This window comes from Peromyscus leucopus, chromosome 2 (assembly GCF_004664715.2).
Source record: "Peromyscus leucopus breed LL Stock chromosome 2, UCI_PerLeu_2.1, whole genome shotgun sequence".
NCBI classification, from domain to species: domain Eukaryota; kingdom Metazoa; phylum Chordata; class Mammalia; order Rodentia; family Cricetidae; genus Peromyscus; species Peromyscus leucopus.
In genome coordinates this window covers 54,198,565-54,213,250 of record NC_051064.1, presented here as the reverse complement: position 1 = coordinate 54,213,250, position 14,686 = coordinate 54,198,565, and the positions used below count along the sequence as shown (strand labels likewise).

Here is a 14,686-nt window from a genome sequence, read left to right as displayed (position 1 = left end):
CAATATAGTAAAAATAATTTCAAAACTCAATATGTTAAAACCATTCGATTTATTTATGTGTGTGTGGGTGTTTTGCTTGCATGTATTTAAGTGGACCACATGCATGTCTGGTGCCTGCAGAGGTCATAGAGTGTCAGAAACTCTGGGACTGGAGTTACAGATGAGCCACCATGTGGGTGCTAGAACTGAACCCAGGTCCTCTGAAAGAGCAGCAAGTACTCTTAACTGCTGAGCCATCTCTTCAGTCCTCACCATCAAAATATTTAAAGACACTAAACATTGAGCCAATGAGATGGTTCAGCAACTTGAATTTGATCCCAAGTCCCACATGGTAGAAGGAAAGAACCAATTCCTGGAAATTGTCCTCTGAGCTCCACATGCACACTGTGACACTTTTCTCAAATAAATAAAAATGTAATTAAAACAATAAGAACCAAAAAACTTAAAATGAGAACAATAGTGGTAACAAATGCATTGGGGAAAGGAAAAATTATTTTTACTACATAAAGTCCACTTATAAATAAGAAAAGAGGGCAAAGAAGATGAGCAGACCTAAAAAAATTAAGTGGGGGGGGGAAGAAGAGTACACAATGATTCAGCATAATTGGTAATCACAGCTTGGTAAATTAAATACTGAGATATTGGATGGGAGGTATGGATACTAAGCCACAGGGGTCAGGTAAAGGGCACACTCCTAAGAGTGTGGCTAGAGGGAACAAATTGTGCTATACATCTCAAAAAGATGGAAAAGGAACCTTCTGCATATATTAAACATGAAGAACGGTAGATGCTTGTGATATATTTACCCTGACTTGAACCTTACACAATGTATACATATATTAAGACATCATGCCAGGTGTGTAGTGCACACCTTTAATCCCAGCACTCAGGAGGCAGAGGCAGGCGGATCTCTTCAAGGCTAGCCTGGTCTACAGAGTGAGTTCCAGGACAGCCAGGGCTACACAGGAAACCCTGTCTCGGAAACAAAAAGACGGGTGGTGCTGAGTATTGTCTTCCAGGATCAGTGTTGCTTTGCTCATGGAGTCTCTTCACAGCAACAGAACAGGGACTCACTCAGTACATATATTCTTTATGACCTAACTTGAGTCTTCCCTGCTGGGTTTTGGTCTTGTTTTACTTTGTGTATTAGTCAGGGTTCTATAGAGGAATAGAACTTATAGAAAAAATAATATATGTATATATAATTTACATATGCACACACACACACACACAACCGAGAGGGAAAGAGGGAGAGGAGGAGGGGAGAGGGAGAGAGAGAGGGACAATTTACTAGAATGTTACTAGAATGGCTCACAGGCTGCAGCCAACTAGTCCAACAATGACTGTCTACAAACAGAAGGTCCAAGAATCCAGTAGTTGGTCAGTCCATGAGGCTGGATGTCTCAGTTGGTCTTTAGTCTGTACCAGAATCCCAAAGAAGTAGGCTCTAATGTTAGTGATGGGATCGAATTATAAGCTTCCGTATTCTGTCTTTTCATACGTGGCCAGCAGAAGATGTAGGTCAGATCAAAGGTGGATCTTCCCATCTCAAAAGATCCAGATTAAAAGTGGGTCTTCCACTAAATGATTTAAGAAAAAAAAAAATCCCTCACAGGTGCACCCAGCCACTTTGTTTTAGTTATTTCAGAAGTAGTCAAATTGACAACTAAGAACCCATCACAAGAATAGCCATCAGAAGTACACCCCTTGTCAACCTGACACACAATCATAGCTCCTTATGTTGTGACTAATTTCCCAATGACAACAATAATGAGGTCATTATTATGCCTAACATGATATAATTATCTATGTACAATTACAAACACATTATATATTAATCAGGTCATAATTATACCTAGCATGATATAACTACCCCTCGTACAATTGTAAATGCATTATAAATTTTAGAAGATGTGGCAATGTTCCTTGAGGGATATTCTTTTAGTATATCAAACTTAAATATGATAACCACTGACATTCTCTTGATTATATGATATTATATGATAAAGAAATCAAGAAAACACAATTCTCTGTACAAATATATTCTTAACAAAATATGACAGAAACACCCATGTCAATTAAGTCTTTGTTTCTGCAACTGGTCACGAGGCCTTAGCTGGTATTTATAGTTACCTTCCTGTACTACCAATTCTGTATTTCTTCCACTCTCAGCAAGACTCTCTTCCTGGAGTGACCCACACCTTCACTCCTGAAGAGTCTTTGTCGTCCTGCCTGGAGAGGCTGTTGTAGTTCCCCATTGACTTCAATCACAGGACATGGGAGCACCAGGAGATGCCCATTCTCAACCCATGGGTTGTGACCCCTTTGGGGGGTTGAACGACCCTTTCACAGGGGGTTGCATATCAGATATCCTGCATATCAGATGTTTACATTATGATTCATACCAGTAGCAAAATTATAGTTATGAAATAGTAGTGAAACAATCTTATGGTTGGGGGTCATGCCAATGTGAGGAACTATATTAAAGGGTCACTGTGGTGGTATTGTGTTCCCCAAAATATTGTGCACCCTAATAAACTTATCTGGGGTCAGAGACAGAACAGCCACTAGATACAAAGGCTAGAAAATGGCGGCACACACCTTTAATCCTAGCACTCCAGAGGTAGAAATCCCTCTGGATCTCTGTGAGTTCAAGGCCACATTGGAAACTGCCAGGCATGGTGACACACACCTTTAATCCCAGAAAGCGAGCCTTTAATCCCAGGGAGTGATGGTAGAAAGCAGAAAGGTATATAAGGCATGAAGACCAGGAACTAGAAGCATTTGGCCTGGTTAAGCATTTGGCTGGTTAAATTTTCAGGCTTCTAGTAGCAGTTCAGCTGAGAGCCATTGGAATGAGGACTCAGAGGCCTCCAGTCTGAGGAAACAAGACCAGCTGAAGATCTGGCAAGGTGAGGTAGCTGTGGCTTGTTCTGGTTCTCTGATCTTCCAGTTCACCCCAATATCTGGCTCAGGTTTGATTTTATTAATAAGAACTTTTTAAGATTCATGCTACATGTCACAGCATTAGGAAGGTTGAGAACCACTGTCCTAAAGGATCTCTGCACTCTAGAGATAATCTTAGTTACCTCCACTGTGGAGAAGCAATCCAATTTCCTCTTGATAATCTGGGCCAATCACCCCTCCTAACACTCTTATTCCTTTATCTTAGCCTGTTGGTTTGAGGGCATTAGAAGTCCAAAGTGGCCAGGGGGAAGTCTGAGCTTCCAGTTCAGCAGAATGTTTGCTGTGTCGTTGTCCTGACAACAGTGTTCCCCTCTCCGAAACCAAAACTTCTAGGCCAGCAGAACTTAGGGTTGTGGGAACAGGAAGCGAAAACTTCCCTAGTGGGTCACTAGGGGTGATAATGAGTAGAACCATTCCCCTTTCCACCCCTTGATTCCTGGCTAAGGGAGAAACCTTACCACATATGGGACACTGATTGAAAGCATACACTGAGAGCCCTGCCCCAGCCCTCCATGCTGCTGCTACTGGTCATCCTGGGGAATGGTGCCCTATCTGGGGCTTTGTGTTGGTCTCTGCTGTCGGCAGATCTGGCACTCAGCAACAGTTGTAGGCAGGTCACCTGGAGAGTGGAAGTCCATGTTGTCAAGCCCATGCACAAGCTCCATCTCTGCCACCACGACCACGTTGTTCATGGGCCCACTGGGCAATGACAGGGATGGCTGGGGAAAGAGACTGACTGTTCACAGAATGGGTCGTGCTATCCACCAACTATTAAACTCTTCCTCAGCTGAAGTCACCTTTTGATGAGAATTGATATGGGGCACAGTATCTTCATATCCTTTGCCCATTCAAAGAGATCCATCCATATACTTCTTCCCCAGATGTCTTTCTTATCAATTTCTAGTCATGTTCTTTCCAAGTCCCTGACCACCCAACCAACCCACTGACTACAGCGCATGAATCAGTGAACAATCACACATCTGGCCATTTCTCCTTCCAAGAAAAATATATAAACATGTGTACCACCCAAAGTTCTGCCCATTGTGAGGGTTTCCCTTGGCTGGCATCTTTCAAGGTTGTCCCAGGAAGGGGCTGTAATGCTGCAGCTGTCCACTTCTGAATGGTGCATGCATAGAATACAGAACCATCAGTAAAGCAGGTCCAGTCTTCTTTCTCCATCAACCTATCATAGGGCACACCCCATGAGCCTGGGAACAGAAGGTACCGCAACAGGAGTGGAAACCATAGGCTTTTGGGCAACGTCTCCGTGTAACTTCCTTGTGCCTTCAGGACTTGCTTGTGCACAATCACATGTATACCACTTCCATTTGGTAATGGATTGCTGCTGTGCACGTCCTATTTTATGACTTGGTGGGTCAGATAACACCCAGCTCATGATGGGCAGCTCAGGTCACATGGTAACTTGGTGGCCCATTGTCAAATGTTCAGATTCCACTAAGGGCCAATAGCAGGCCAAGAGCTCTCTCTCAAAGGGAGAATAATTTTCTGAGGAGGAAAATCCTGAAAGTCTCTTCTGTGATTCACCCACCGGGGCCTGCCAAAGGCTCCAAGCAGCATCCCTCTCTGCCACTGACTGCTCAAGTACCCTCAGGTCTGCTGGGTCACATGGTCCAAGTGTAGAGAGGCCCTCACAGCAGCCGGGACTGTGGAAGAGCCTCCTCCTCTTCCAGTCGGGACTGTGGAAGGGCCTCCTCCTCTTCCAGCCCCTCAGCAGCCGGGACTGTGGAAGGGCCTCCTCCTCTTCCAGCCCCCACAGCAGCCGGGACTGTGGAAGGGCCTCCTCCTCTTCCAGCCCCACACATCCCCTCAGCAGCCAGGACTGTGGAAGGGCCTCCTCCTCTTCCAGCCCCACACAAACTAGCAGCTTTCCCAGTCACTTGGTCTATGGGCCGGAGTGACACACCCAAGTGAGGAGTGTGCTGTCTCCAGAATCCAAACAGACCCACTAGACATCGGGCTGCTTTCTTGGTGGTGGGAGAGGCCAGGTGCAATAACTTATCCTTCACCTTAGAAGGAATCCCTGCCTGCCCCACACCAGGACTCCTAAGAATTTCCCCGAGGTGGAAGGCCCTCATATTTTGGCTGATTTTTTCCCCATCCTCTGATGTGCATACGTGTTACAAATCCAAAGTGGTTGCTACCTCCTGCTCACTTGGTCCATACAGCATAATGTTGTCAATACAGTGAACCAGTGTGATATTTTGTGGAAGAGGAAGACAATCAAGATCCCTCTAACTAAGATATGACATGGGGCTGGAGAGTTAATATATCCTTGAGGTAAAATGCTAAAGGTATACTGCTGGCCTTGCCATCTGAAAGCAAATGTCTTCTTGTGGACTCTATGGTCAGGTACCAAGATAAAGGCTTTTGCTAGATCAATAGCTGCATACCATGTACCAGGAGATGTGTTCATCTGCTCAAGTAAGGACACCACATCTGGTAGAGCAGCTACAACTGGAGTCACTACTTGATTGAGTTTTGATAGTCAGCTATCATTCTCCATGATCCATCTGTCTTCTGCACTGGCCAGATAGGCCAGTGGTAGACCCACCGCCCCACACTAATTTTTGTAGTTCATCCAGGGATGCAATACTGCTTTTGATTCACTATCTTCCCTGGTGGAGGCAACTCTAAAGGCTTCCATTTAGTCTTTCCAACCACAACAGCCCTCACTCCACAGGTCACAGGACCAATGTGGGAATTCTGTCAACTTCTAAATATATACACACACACACACACACACACATTCTGGGACTGGGAAAATAACCACAGGATGAATTTGAGGGCCCACTGTACCCACTATAAGTCAGACTTCAGACAAATCTCCATTAATCACCTGACATCCATAAGCCCTAATTTAACGGGAGGGCCACATGTTTCTTTGGGTGTCCCCGAATTAGTATCTATTTAGAACCAATATCTAATAGACTTGAAAAGCCTGATTGTTTCCTTTCTCCCAGTTATCCTTGTAAAAGGCTGCTGGTCCCTCTGGGGAGGGATTGGGGAAAAGCTAATAACAAAACTCTTAAGTATTTTATCAAGTCCTCTGTCAGGGGAACTCGGCTGTCCCTTCACTCAAGGGGTTCTGGGTCTACAAGCTGGCTCAAATCTGGAAATTGGTTCACAGGCCGAAATTCTCTTTTGCCAAGTCTAATTTAAGTGTTTTTTTTTTTTTCACTTGTTTGAAAATTTTTCTGCTTATACAGGTCAAACAAAAATTTGGTGGGCTTCTTCTCTATTTCAAGCCTGGAAACACTGTGATTGATTGACCAGTTCCAAAGGTCCATACAAGACAGGCCCCATGAATCTTATGGACTATACTTTCTAGCTCCCCTCTAAGAGCCTGTTTAGGCTGTAGTCTGGTTCTAGTATAGCAGCAGCTATTTGTGGACCCTGAGGGACATCAGTATGTCACACACAGACACACACACACACACACAGACACACACACAGACACACAGAGAGAGAGAGAGAGAGAGAGAGAGAGAGAGAGAGAGAGAGAGGGAGGGAGGGGAGGGGAGGGAGGGAGGGAGGAGGGAGGGAGGGAGGGAGGGAGGGAGAGAGAGAGAGAGAGAGAGAGAGAGAGAGAGAGAGAGAGAGAGAGAGAATAGCATTTATGGAATGGCTCAAGGCTATTGTCTAACTAATCCGACAATGGCTGCCTGTCAATGGAAGGTTCAAGAACCCAGTCCACAAAGCTGGATGTCCAGCTGGTCTTCAGTATATGTCAGAATCCCAAAGAAGTATGGTCTAACACGGTGGAGAGATGGACTTGCCAGAGAGACTGAGGACAAGCAGGAAAAGAGAGCAAGTTTCCTTCTTCTATGTTTTTACATGTCCTGCCAGCAGATGTGGGCCGGATTAAAGATGGTTCTTCCCGCCTCAAAAGATCCAGAGTAAAGAGGGTCTTCTCACTTCAAATTATTTAATTAAGGGCCCCACCCACGAGGCCAGGGCAGTGGTGGTGGAAGAGACAGCCAAGTGCCTCCCCTGGCCTTGTGGCCCTGGGCAGCAGCAGCCGGCACACTACAAAGAACAAATACGTGATGGAGAGATGAGAAAGACAGAAAAATGGAGTGGCATGTGTGCTAATGGAGAGAGGCGGAACTGGAGGCCTGCTGATGGTGACAGGTGTGAGAGAGGCCCGAGGTCTACTTGCTGGCTTTGCCCAGGAGGGTCTGCTTACACCAGCCTGGAGTTTGTGCAGACAAACCCTGAACTCAGCCCTGAACCTGCCCCCGGCTGCACCATCCCCCGGCTCTGGGGAGCAACAGAGGCCCGAGATGAGGAAAGGTTCACTTTTCGGTTTGAACCTTCTCAATGGACCACGATGCTACCAGAGGCCATGTTAGTCTCAGTGGCCCTTGCTGCTGCCCCGGGCTGCAGTGACACCTGAGATCCATGGGGACATGCAGTCTGTATCAGTGACAGTGCTGCAGGCAGTGGTGTGGGTTAGGAAGGCGGGCTCAGGCCACTGCAGGGCTCTCCTCAGTTGATGGCTTGTGGCAGGATGCAGGCAGAGAAAGACTCATCCTCCCTCAGGAGGCTGGCCACTAGGAATCTAACCATGCTCCAGTGAATATATGGACAACACAAAATGGACTTTTTTCTCTTGATGGGGTAGGTTACAGGGAGGGGCAGACATGGAAGACTGGGAGGTGAGCATATCAGGCTGAATGATATAAGATTCCCAAATAATCAATAACAATAACTTAAAATTATTTAATTAAGAAAAAAAATCCCACAGGTGTGCCTAGCCACTTGGATTTAGTTATTTCCAGATGTAGTCAAGTTGACAACCAAGAATAATGGTCACACTTTGGTCCAGTATCTCCTCACCATGCTCCCTTTCCTCGCTTCTGCAATGGCAATGTGTATTCTGTGGCATTGTAAGTTGGAAGCATGTGATCTAATTTTTTTTTTTTTTTGGTTTTTCGAGACAGGGTTTCTCTGTGTAGTTTTGCGCCTTTCCTGGATCTCACTCTGTAGACCAGGCTGGTCTTGAACTCACAAAGATCCACCTGCCTCTGCCTCCCGAGTGCTGGGATTAAAGGCATGTGCCACCACCACTGCCCGGCTGATTTTTTATTTTACAGTAAAGAGATTGCCCAAATTCAGAAAAGACTTTGGACTTTGAAACTGTTTTGAGACTGTGAAAGACTATGGGGACCTTTGAAACTGGACTCAATGCATTTTGCATTACGATGTGGCTACAAGCCTATGGGAGCCAGGGAGTAGAATGTGGTGGTTTGAATGAGAATGTCCCCCATTGGCTCATTTATTTGCATGCTGGGTCCCCAGTTGATGAACTCTTTGGAAGGATTAGACCGATTAGGAGGTGTGGCCTTGTTGAAGTAGGTGTGGCCTTGTTGGAGCAGGTGTGGCCTTGTTGGAGTAGTAGGTGTGGCCTTGTTGGAGTAGTAGGTGTGGCCTTGTTGGAGTAGTAGGTGTGGCCTTGTTGGAGTAGTAGGTGTGCTGCTGGGGTTGGGCCAGAGTTTCTCCCTCTGCCCACTGCTTGTGGATCAGGATGTAAAGCTTTCAGCTACTGTTCCAGTGACATGCCTGCCTGTTTCCTGCCTTAATGATCAGAGACTAACCCTCAGAAACTGAGCAAGCCTCACTGAAATCCTTCCTTTTATAAGTGTTGCCTTGGTCATGGCATCTCTTCACAGCCATAGAACAGTGACTAAGGCAGTGATCACGGATTGTTTTGAGGAACTGATCTACATAGATTCTGTTGAGAGAGAGAGAGAGAGAGAGAGAGAGAGAGAGAGAGAGAGAGAGAGAGAGAGAGAAGAAGGAGGAGGAGGAGGAGGAGGAGGAGGAGGAAGAGGAGAGAAGCAAAACACAGCAAGCCAATACCAACAAAACTATTTTCATAAAAATTTCTCAAAGATAGGCCGTGTATACACATTCTTTACATTTTAGGCCACTAAAAGCTTATTATCTCAGGAGTAGAGACTGAACTGTGTAAAAGATCCTCTCCTCACTTCCCAAATGTATGCCACAAGAAGCTGTAATTACTCACCGGAGAGCCTGGCACACACTGTCCATTGGCGTCATAGGAATAACCTATTGGCAAGTAAACAGAGCAGAGAGGTAGTGAAGGATTTAAAGGAGGTTCTCAATCTTATTGTGTGTGCTATAAACCTGCCATTTAACTGCTGTGAAGTTAAAATACAGCAGCACTAATTACATCCTCAGCATTAGCGATTTTCATTCCCATATATCTGCAGTGTGTTTGGCAGGGCTAGGGCTCACTCCAGAGCCTCTTACATGTTAGGTGCTCACTCTACCACTCCATTTCCAGCCCTCAACACTGTGTAAGTACTTCAAACAGAAACGCCCCATTCCTCCTCACTTCTAGCCCCTAGCCCACCTCTTGCTTCTCACTTCTGTGGATTTTCCTGTTCCAGATTCTTCCCCTAAAGGGAACCAAGCAACATTTGTCCTTTTGTGTCTGGCTCATTTTCTTAGTGCCTGGACTTGAGGTTTATAACATGGGTGGTACCAGGTACCAAACTCATGATTGCTTATGACCAAATCATATTTCATATATTTATGGACTACTTTAAAACGTCTATTCATCTGTTGATGAGTTATGGGCTATTTCTACCTTTGAGCAATGATGCTGCCATGAATATTCATAAACACCTGTTCTAGTCTCCTTTCCACTTAGGAGGAATCTAGAAGGGGACTACTGGGTAATTTAAAAGAAGGCTTTATTTTACTATTTTTTTGTGCATGCATGCACATGTACACTTATGCGTGGAGGCCAGGGGACAGCCCGGCTGTCACTCCTTAGGGCACGCTATCCACATTTTTCTTTTCTTCTTGCCTTCACTTAGTTTTTTGTTTTTTTCAGACAAGGTCTCTTATCAGCCTGGAGCTTTCAGCATACAAGACTGTTTGGATGAAACTAGAAAATATCATCCTGAGTGAGGTAACCCAGTCTCAGAAGGACAAACATGGTATGTACTCATTTGTAAGTAGATACTAGATATAAAGCAAAGGACAATCAGGCAACAACCCACAACTCCAGAGGAGCTAACTAACAAGGAAGACCCAAAGAGGGATGCATGGACCTCCCTGGGAAGGAGAAATAGATGAGATCTCCATGAGTAAACTGGGGATGAGGGGTGGGCAATGGAGGGTAGGGGATGGGGGATGAGAGCATAGGGAATGGGATGGTTGAACTGGGAGTGAGGGAGGGGGAATGCAATGACAGAGATATCATGATAGAGAGAGAGAGATCATGGGGATAGAGAGAAACCTGGTGCTAGGGAAGTTGCTAGGAATCCCCAAGGATGACCCTAGCCTGGACTACTAGCAATAGTGGAGAGGGTGCCTGAACTGAACTGGCTTGCCCCAGAGATCAGATAGGTCTGATCATCTAACTGTCATCACAGAACTTTTCTCCAATGACTGATGGAAGCAGATGCAGAGATCTACAGCTAATCAGTAGACAGAGCTCCAGAAGTCCAGTCAAAGAGAGAGAAGAGGGATTCTATGAGTAAGTGCATCAGGATCATCATGGGGAAACCCACAGAGACGACCAAACCAAACTAGTGGGAACTCATGCAAGTTGGATCAATGGCCATGGAGCCTGCATGGGACTGGACTGGGCCCTCTGCATGGCCAGACAGTTGTATAGTTTGATCTGGTTGGGGGACCCCTGGTGGTAGGATCAGAATCCATCTCTGCTGCATGAGCTGGCTTTTTGGAGCCCACTACCTATGGTGGGACACCTCGTGCAACCTGAGGCAGGGGGAAAGGCTTGGACTTGCCTCTACTGGGTGTGCCTCCCCGTGGGAGGCCTTGCCTTCTTATGGGAGGAAGTGGGCGGTGGGTTGGGAGGGGAGGCTGGGCGGGCAGGAGGAGGGAAGAGGGGGATCTGTGACTGGTGTGTAAAATGAATAAAAAATTTTTCTTAAAAAAAAAAAAAAAAAGAGCCGGGTGGTGGTGGCGCAAGCCTTTAATCCCAGCACTTGGGAGGCAGAGGCAGGCGGATCTCTGTGAGTTCGAGGCCAGCCTGGTCTACAAAGTGAGTTCCAGGAAAGGTGCAAAGCTACACAGAGAAACCCTGTCTCGAAAAACCAAAAAAAAAAAAAAAAAAAAAAAAAAAGAAAGAAAGAAGACATGGTTGTTAACTGTGGTTGGTTGATATACTATACAATAGACTCAAAAACGTACTCTTTCTCAATGAAAAATTTCTACTCTTTTATTACTATCCATCTGATTTTATATTAAAATAGCTGAGCATATTATTTTTCTTCAAGATATTGGGGACCCCTTGAGGTCAGGGACTAAATCTTGTAAATCTGGTCTTCTTAAAGCATTAAACAATGGATTGTATCTACAAGGTGCTAAATAAATGTGTTTCTGTTAGATTTAATCTAATCACATTATTTCTCCCTTCTCTTCCCCCTCCAGATATTCCTATATAACCTCCCTATTTTCCTTCAAATCCGTGGCCTCTTTTCTCATTAATCGCTATTATATGCATATATATTCGTATATACATATATATTCCTAAATGGAACCTGTTGAATTCATACAATGTTACTTGTATATATGTTTTTAATGCTCTTTGGCACTGGACAACACACCGGTGTGCTCCTCTCTGGGGAAGAGCACCTTTCCCGCCCCCAGCTTGGTTAGTAAAGGGCTGTGAGAATAGAAGGTAAATATCATTTCAGAGGCTTTGTAGATGTAGTTATATGTGAAGCAGCCGGTCAGGCAGACTCTCTCAGACTCAGGGAGAGCAGGAAAGCGCACATACCGTAGGTCTTCCCATTGATGGAGCATTTGTTGAAGATCATCACATTCTCAGTCAGAGTTCCTGTCTTGTCAGAGAACACATATTTAACTTGGCCGAGTTCTTCATTGAGGGTGGTAGTGCGAGCCTGTGCTGGGGTGTTCTTTGGTGCATAATACATCTGTCGATCCCAGTTGATATAGTAACTGTTTCCCAGTCTTATTATTTCAACACTAAGGAGAAAGCAAGAAAAGAAGGGTCCTGGTCAGAGCAGGACAAGCAAATATATTATTTTGGTTTCCTTCTTATAGGTCCATGATAGATGAGACTCTACATGTAAAAAGAGTATCTTCCCTGGGGACCTACCTCCTGAGGACTCTTCCACCCACACTAGCCAGCCCATTGTCACTCTGACCTGGACTACTATAATGCAGTTCTCTCACCAGGACTCTGACACAGCTGATTAATTTGTCTGAGACACACTTTGCTTCCTCTCATCTTCTGCAATGTATCCAGAAAAAGTCAATTAAAAATACCTTTGGAGTAACATTTAACTTACAAAAGGTTATGTGGGTGTAATTAAAAAGGTTATTATTGCCGGGCGGTGGTGGCGCACGCCTTTAATCCCAGTACTTGGGAGGCAGAGCCAGGAGGATCTCTGTGAGTTAGAGGCCAGCCTGGTCTACAGAGCGAGATCCAGGATAGGCACAGTATTTATTAGAAAGATCTCGTTAGGGTCTTTATTGCTTAGGATAAAAACCAAACTCTTTTGCTTGTAATTTATGTTCTTTTGGCTCTAACACCTTGGTCCAATTTTGAGAAAACTTCCACACCTTGTACCTGTGGACAGCCCACTTACTGTATTCTTTCCTCACTTATTTTTCAAATAGAGTTGAGGATTACCTTTCCTGCAAACTGTCGTAAGCCTCCCTGGGCAGAACTAATACATTCCTCCTTAAAGTGTTTGTAATACTCATGCATATTTTGATTATAGAATTTGTGAATTGTACCATAATTATTTATTGGTTTCCACAACACAAGCAAGCTTCTCTAAAAAAGCTATGCCTTATTGCTCAGTTTTCTATCTCTAACACCTAGTAGAGGACTTGGTACATAATAGGTAGTCAGAAACATTATTAAATAAAGTAACTCAGTTATGGAGAATGCTTTCTGGGTTGGGATATCAAAGTTCATGTTTTAGGAGACTTGGAAAAGAGGACATGGATACACACACACACACACACACACACACACAGAGCCAAAAATTAGTTCTTTAAAAAGATAAATAAAATTTATAAACACCTACCCACACTAATCAAAGGAAAAGGGAAAAAACTCAAATAAATAAAATTAGAGATGAAACAGAACTGTTACAGCACACTCCAGTGAAAGCCAGAGAAACATTATGAAAAGTATATACCTATTGTCTTAGTAACTTTCTATTTTTTTGAAGAGACACTATGACCAAAGGCAACACTAATAAAAGAAAGCATTTAATTGGGGGCTTGCTTACAGTTTCATAGGGTTAGTCCATTATCATCATAGCAAGAAGCATGGCAGCAGGCAGGCAGGCATGGCCCTGGAGCTGAGAGCTTTACATCCTGATCCACAGGCAGCAGGGACAGAAAGAGACACTGGGTCTGGCTTGGGCTTTCCTCTAACAAGGCCACACCTACTCCAACAAGGCCACATCTCCTAATCCTACTAAACATTCAAATTTATGACCCTATGGGGGCCATTCTTATTTAAACTACCATATCTATTTTCCAATCTCTCTCTCTCTCTCTCTCTCTCTCTCTCTCTCTCTCTCTCTCTCTCTCTCTAATGGGAAAATGTATTCTGAGTTCTGCATAGCTGATATGAGAGTGAATGTTTAGAACCCACGTCATTGGTAAGGAAAGGCTGCCTGGTGTAGTAAGCAATACCAAGTTTGTGTGTCTTTTTATTAATTGTTTCATGTGTTTGCCTGTCACTTACAGGTTACTTAAGGGCACAGGCTATTATCCTTTTATATAAATCTCATACTATCTAGCACAGTGTTCTAGACATAAAAGACATTGATGCAGTTTTTAGATACTCCTCAGAGTGTTTTATACACCAAGACTGTGGAAAGAAAAGTGATTAAGAATACATAGTGAGCTAGGAATGGTAGAGCATGCCTGAAATCCCAATACTGGGGCTGAGGCAGGAGGATTTGAAGTTTGAAGTCAGCTGGGGGAACATAGCAAGCTCTAGTCTTAAGAAGAAGAAGAGAGGAGAAGGAGAGGAGAAGGAGAAGGAGAAGAGAAAGAAAGAAAGAAAGAAAGAAAGAAAGAAAGAAAGAAAGAAAGAAAGAAAGAAAGAAAAAGAAAGAAAGAAGATAGTACGTTCTTTCTGAAAGATCATGCTCTAGTTGGTAATTGCAGCAGTATTTTACAGTCATCCCCTCCCCTGAACACGACAATCCCTAGACGCCTACCTGACATAGAGGGAAATGGGAACCATGGTGTTGAGGACTATGAAGTAGGACCAGAAAACCAGGGCAGAACTTGTGGCTGATGAAGCGATGTAACGCTGCCATGGGAGAAATGCCTGGAAGAAGTAGCCTTTGTGGCTCTCCCAAATGCCATGTCCAATGGACAGCAGAAGGCACATTGCACCCAAAGCCAGGAAGATCTGTGGAGAAAACAATACAGAATGCAAAATATGAATTAAATGAACATCTAAGGACTGAGCTTCTTCATTCCACCTTCTGGAGTCTTAGCTCTCCTGAAGTGTGTTTCCTTGGAGACAGGGAGACACTAGAGCAGTATAGGGCGGAGAAGGAAGCCCAGCAGGGGTCTTCCATGTGAGTTTGAAGGTAGGTGCTAAAAATTAGAATACAGTAAGTACTGACGGATAGGAATCATGCCAACTCTTTTACATGCTGCTTAATATTGATGACAACTCTGACAGACGAGG

At 44.5% G+C, this 14,686-nt stretch overlaps 1 protein-coding gene and 1 long non-coding RNA gene across 4 annotated transcripts in view; one reads left to right on the top strand and one right to left on the bottom strand.

Moving 5' to 3' along the window:
• LOC114703215 (phospholipid-transporting ATPase FetA) overlaps positions 1-14,686 on the bottom strand; it is a 103,991-nt gene that overhangs the window by 22,513 nt on the left and 66,792 nt on the right. For both annotated transcript variants that reach the window (XM_028883957.2, XM_037202549.1), the window contains exons 13-15: positions 14,205-14,401; positions 11,771-11,979; positions 9,017-9,060 (exon numbers count right to left, since the gene is read on the bottom strand). In XM_028883957.2, the coding sequence (XP_028739790.1) occupies positions 9,017-9,060; positions 11,771-11,979; positions 14,205-14,401 (450 nt within the window). The remainder of the gene's footprint in view (positions 1-9,016; positions 9,061-11,770; positions 11,980-14,204; positions 14,402-14,686) is intronic.
• LOC114703216 overlaps positions 1-14,686 on the top strand; it is a 49,890-nt gene that overhangs the window by 32,277 nt on the left and 2,927 nt on the right. The window contains exon 2 of one of the 2 annotated variants that reach the window (XR_003736108.2): positions 9,854-9,959. This is a non-coding gene — a long non-coding RNA (uncharacterized LOC114703216). Of the gene's footprint in view, positions 1-9,853; positions 9,960-10,461; positions 10,502-14,686 lie in introns of those variants that run through there. The other variant, XR_003736107.1, reaches the window with a different exon arrangement.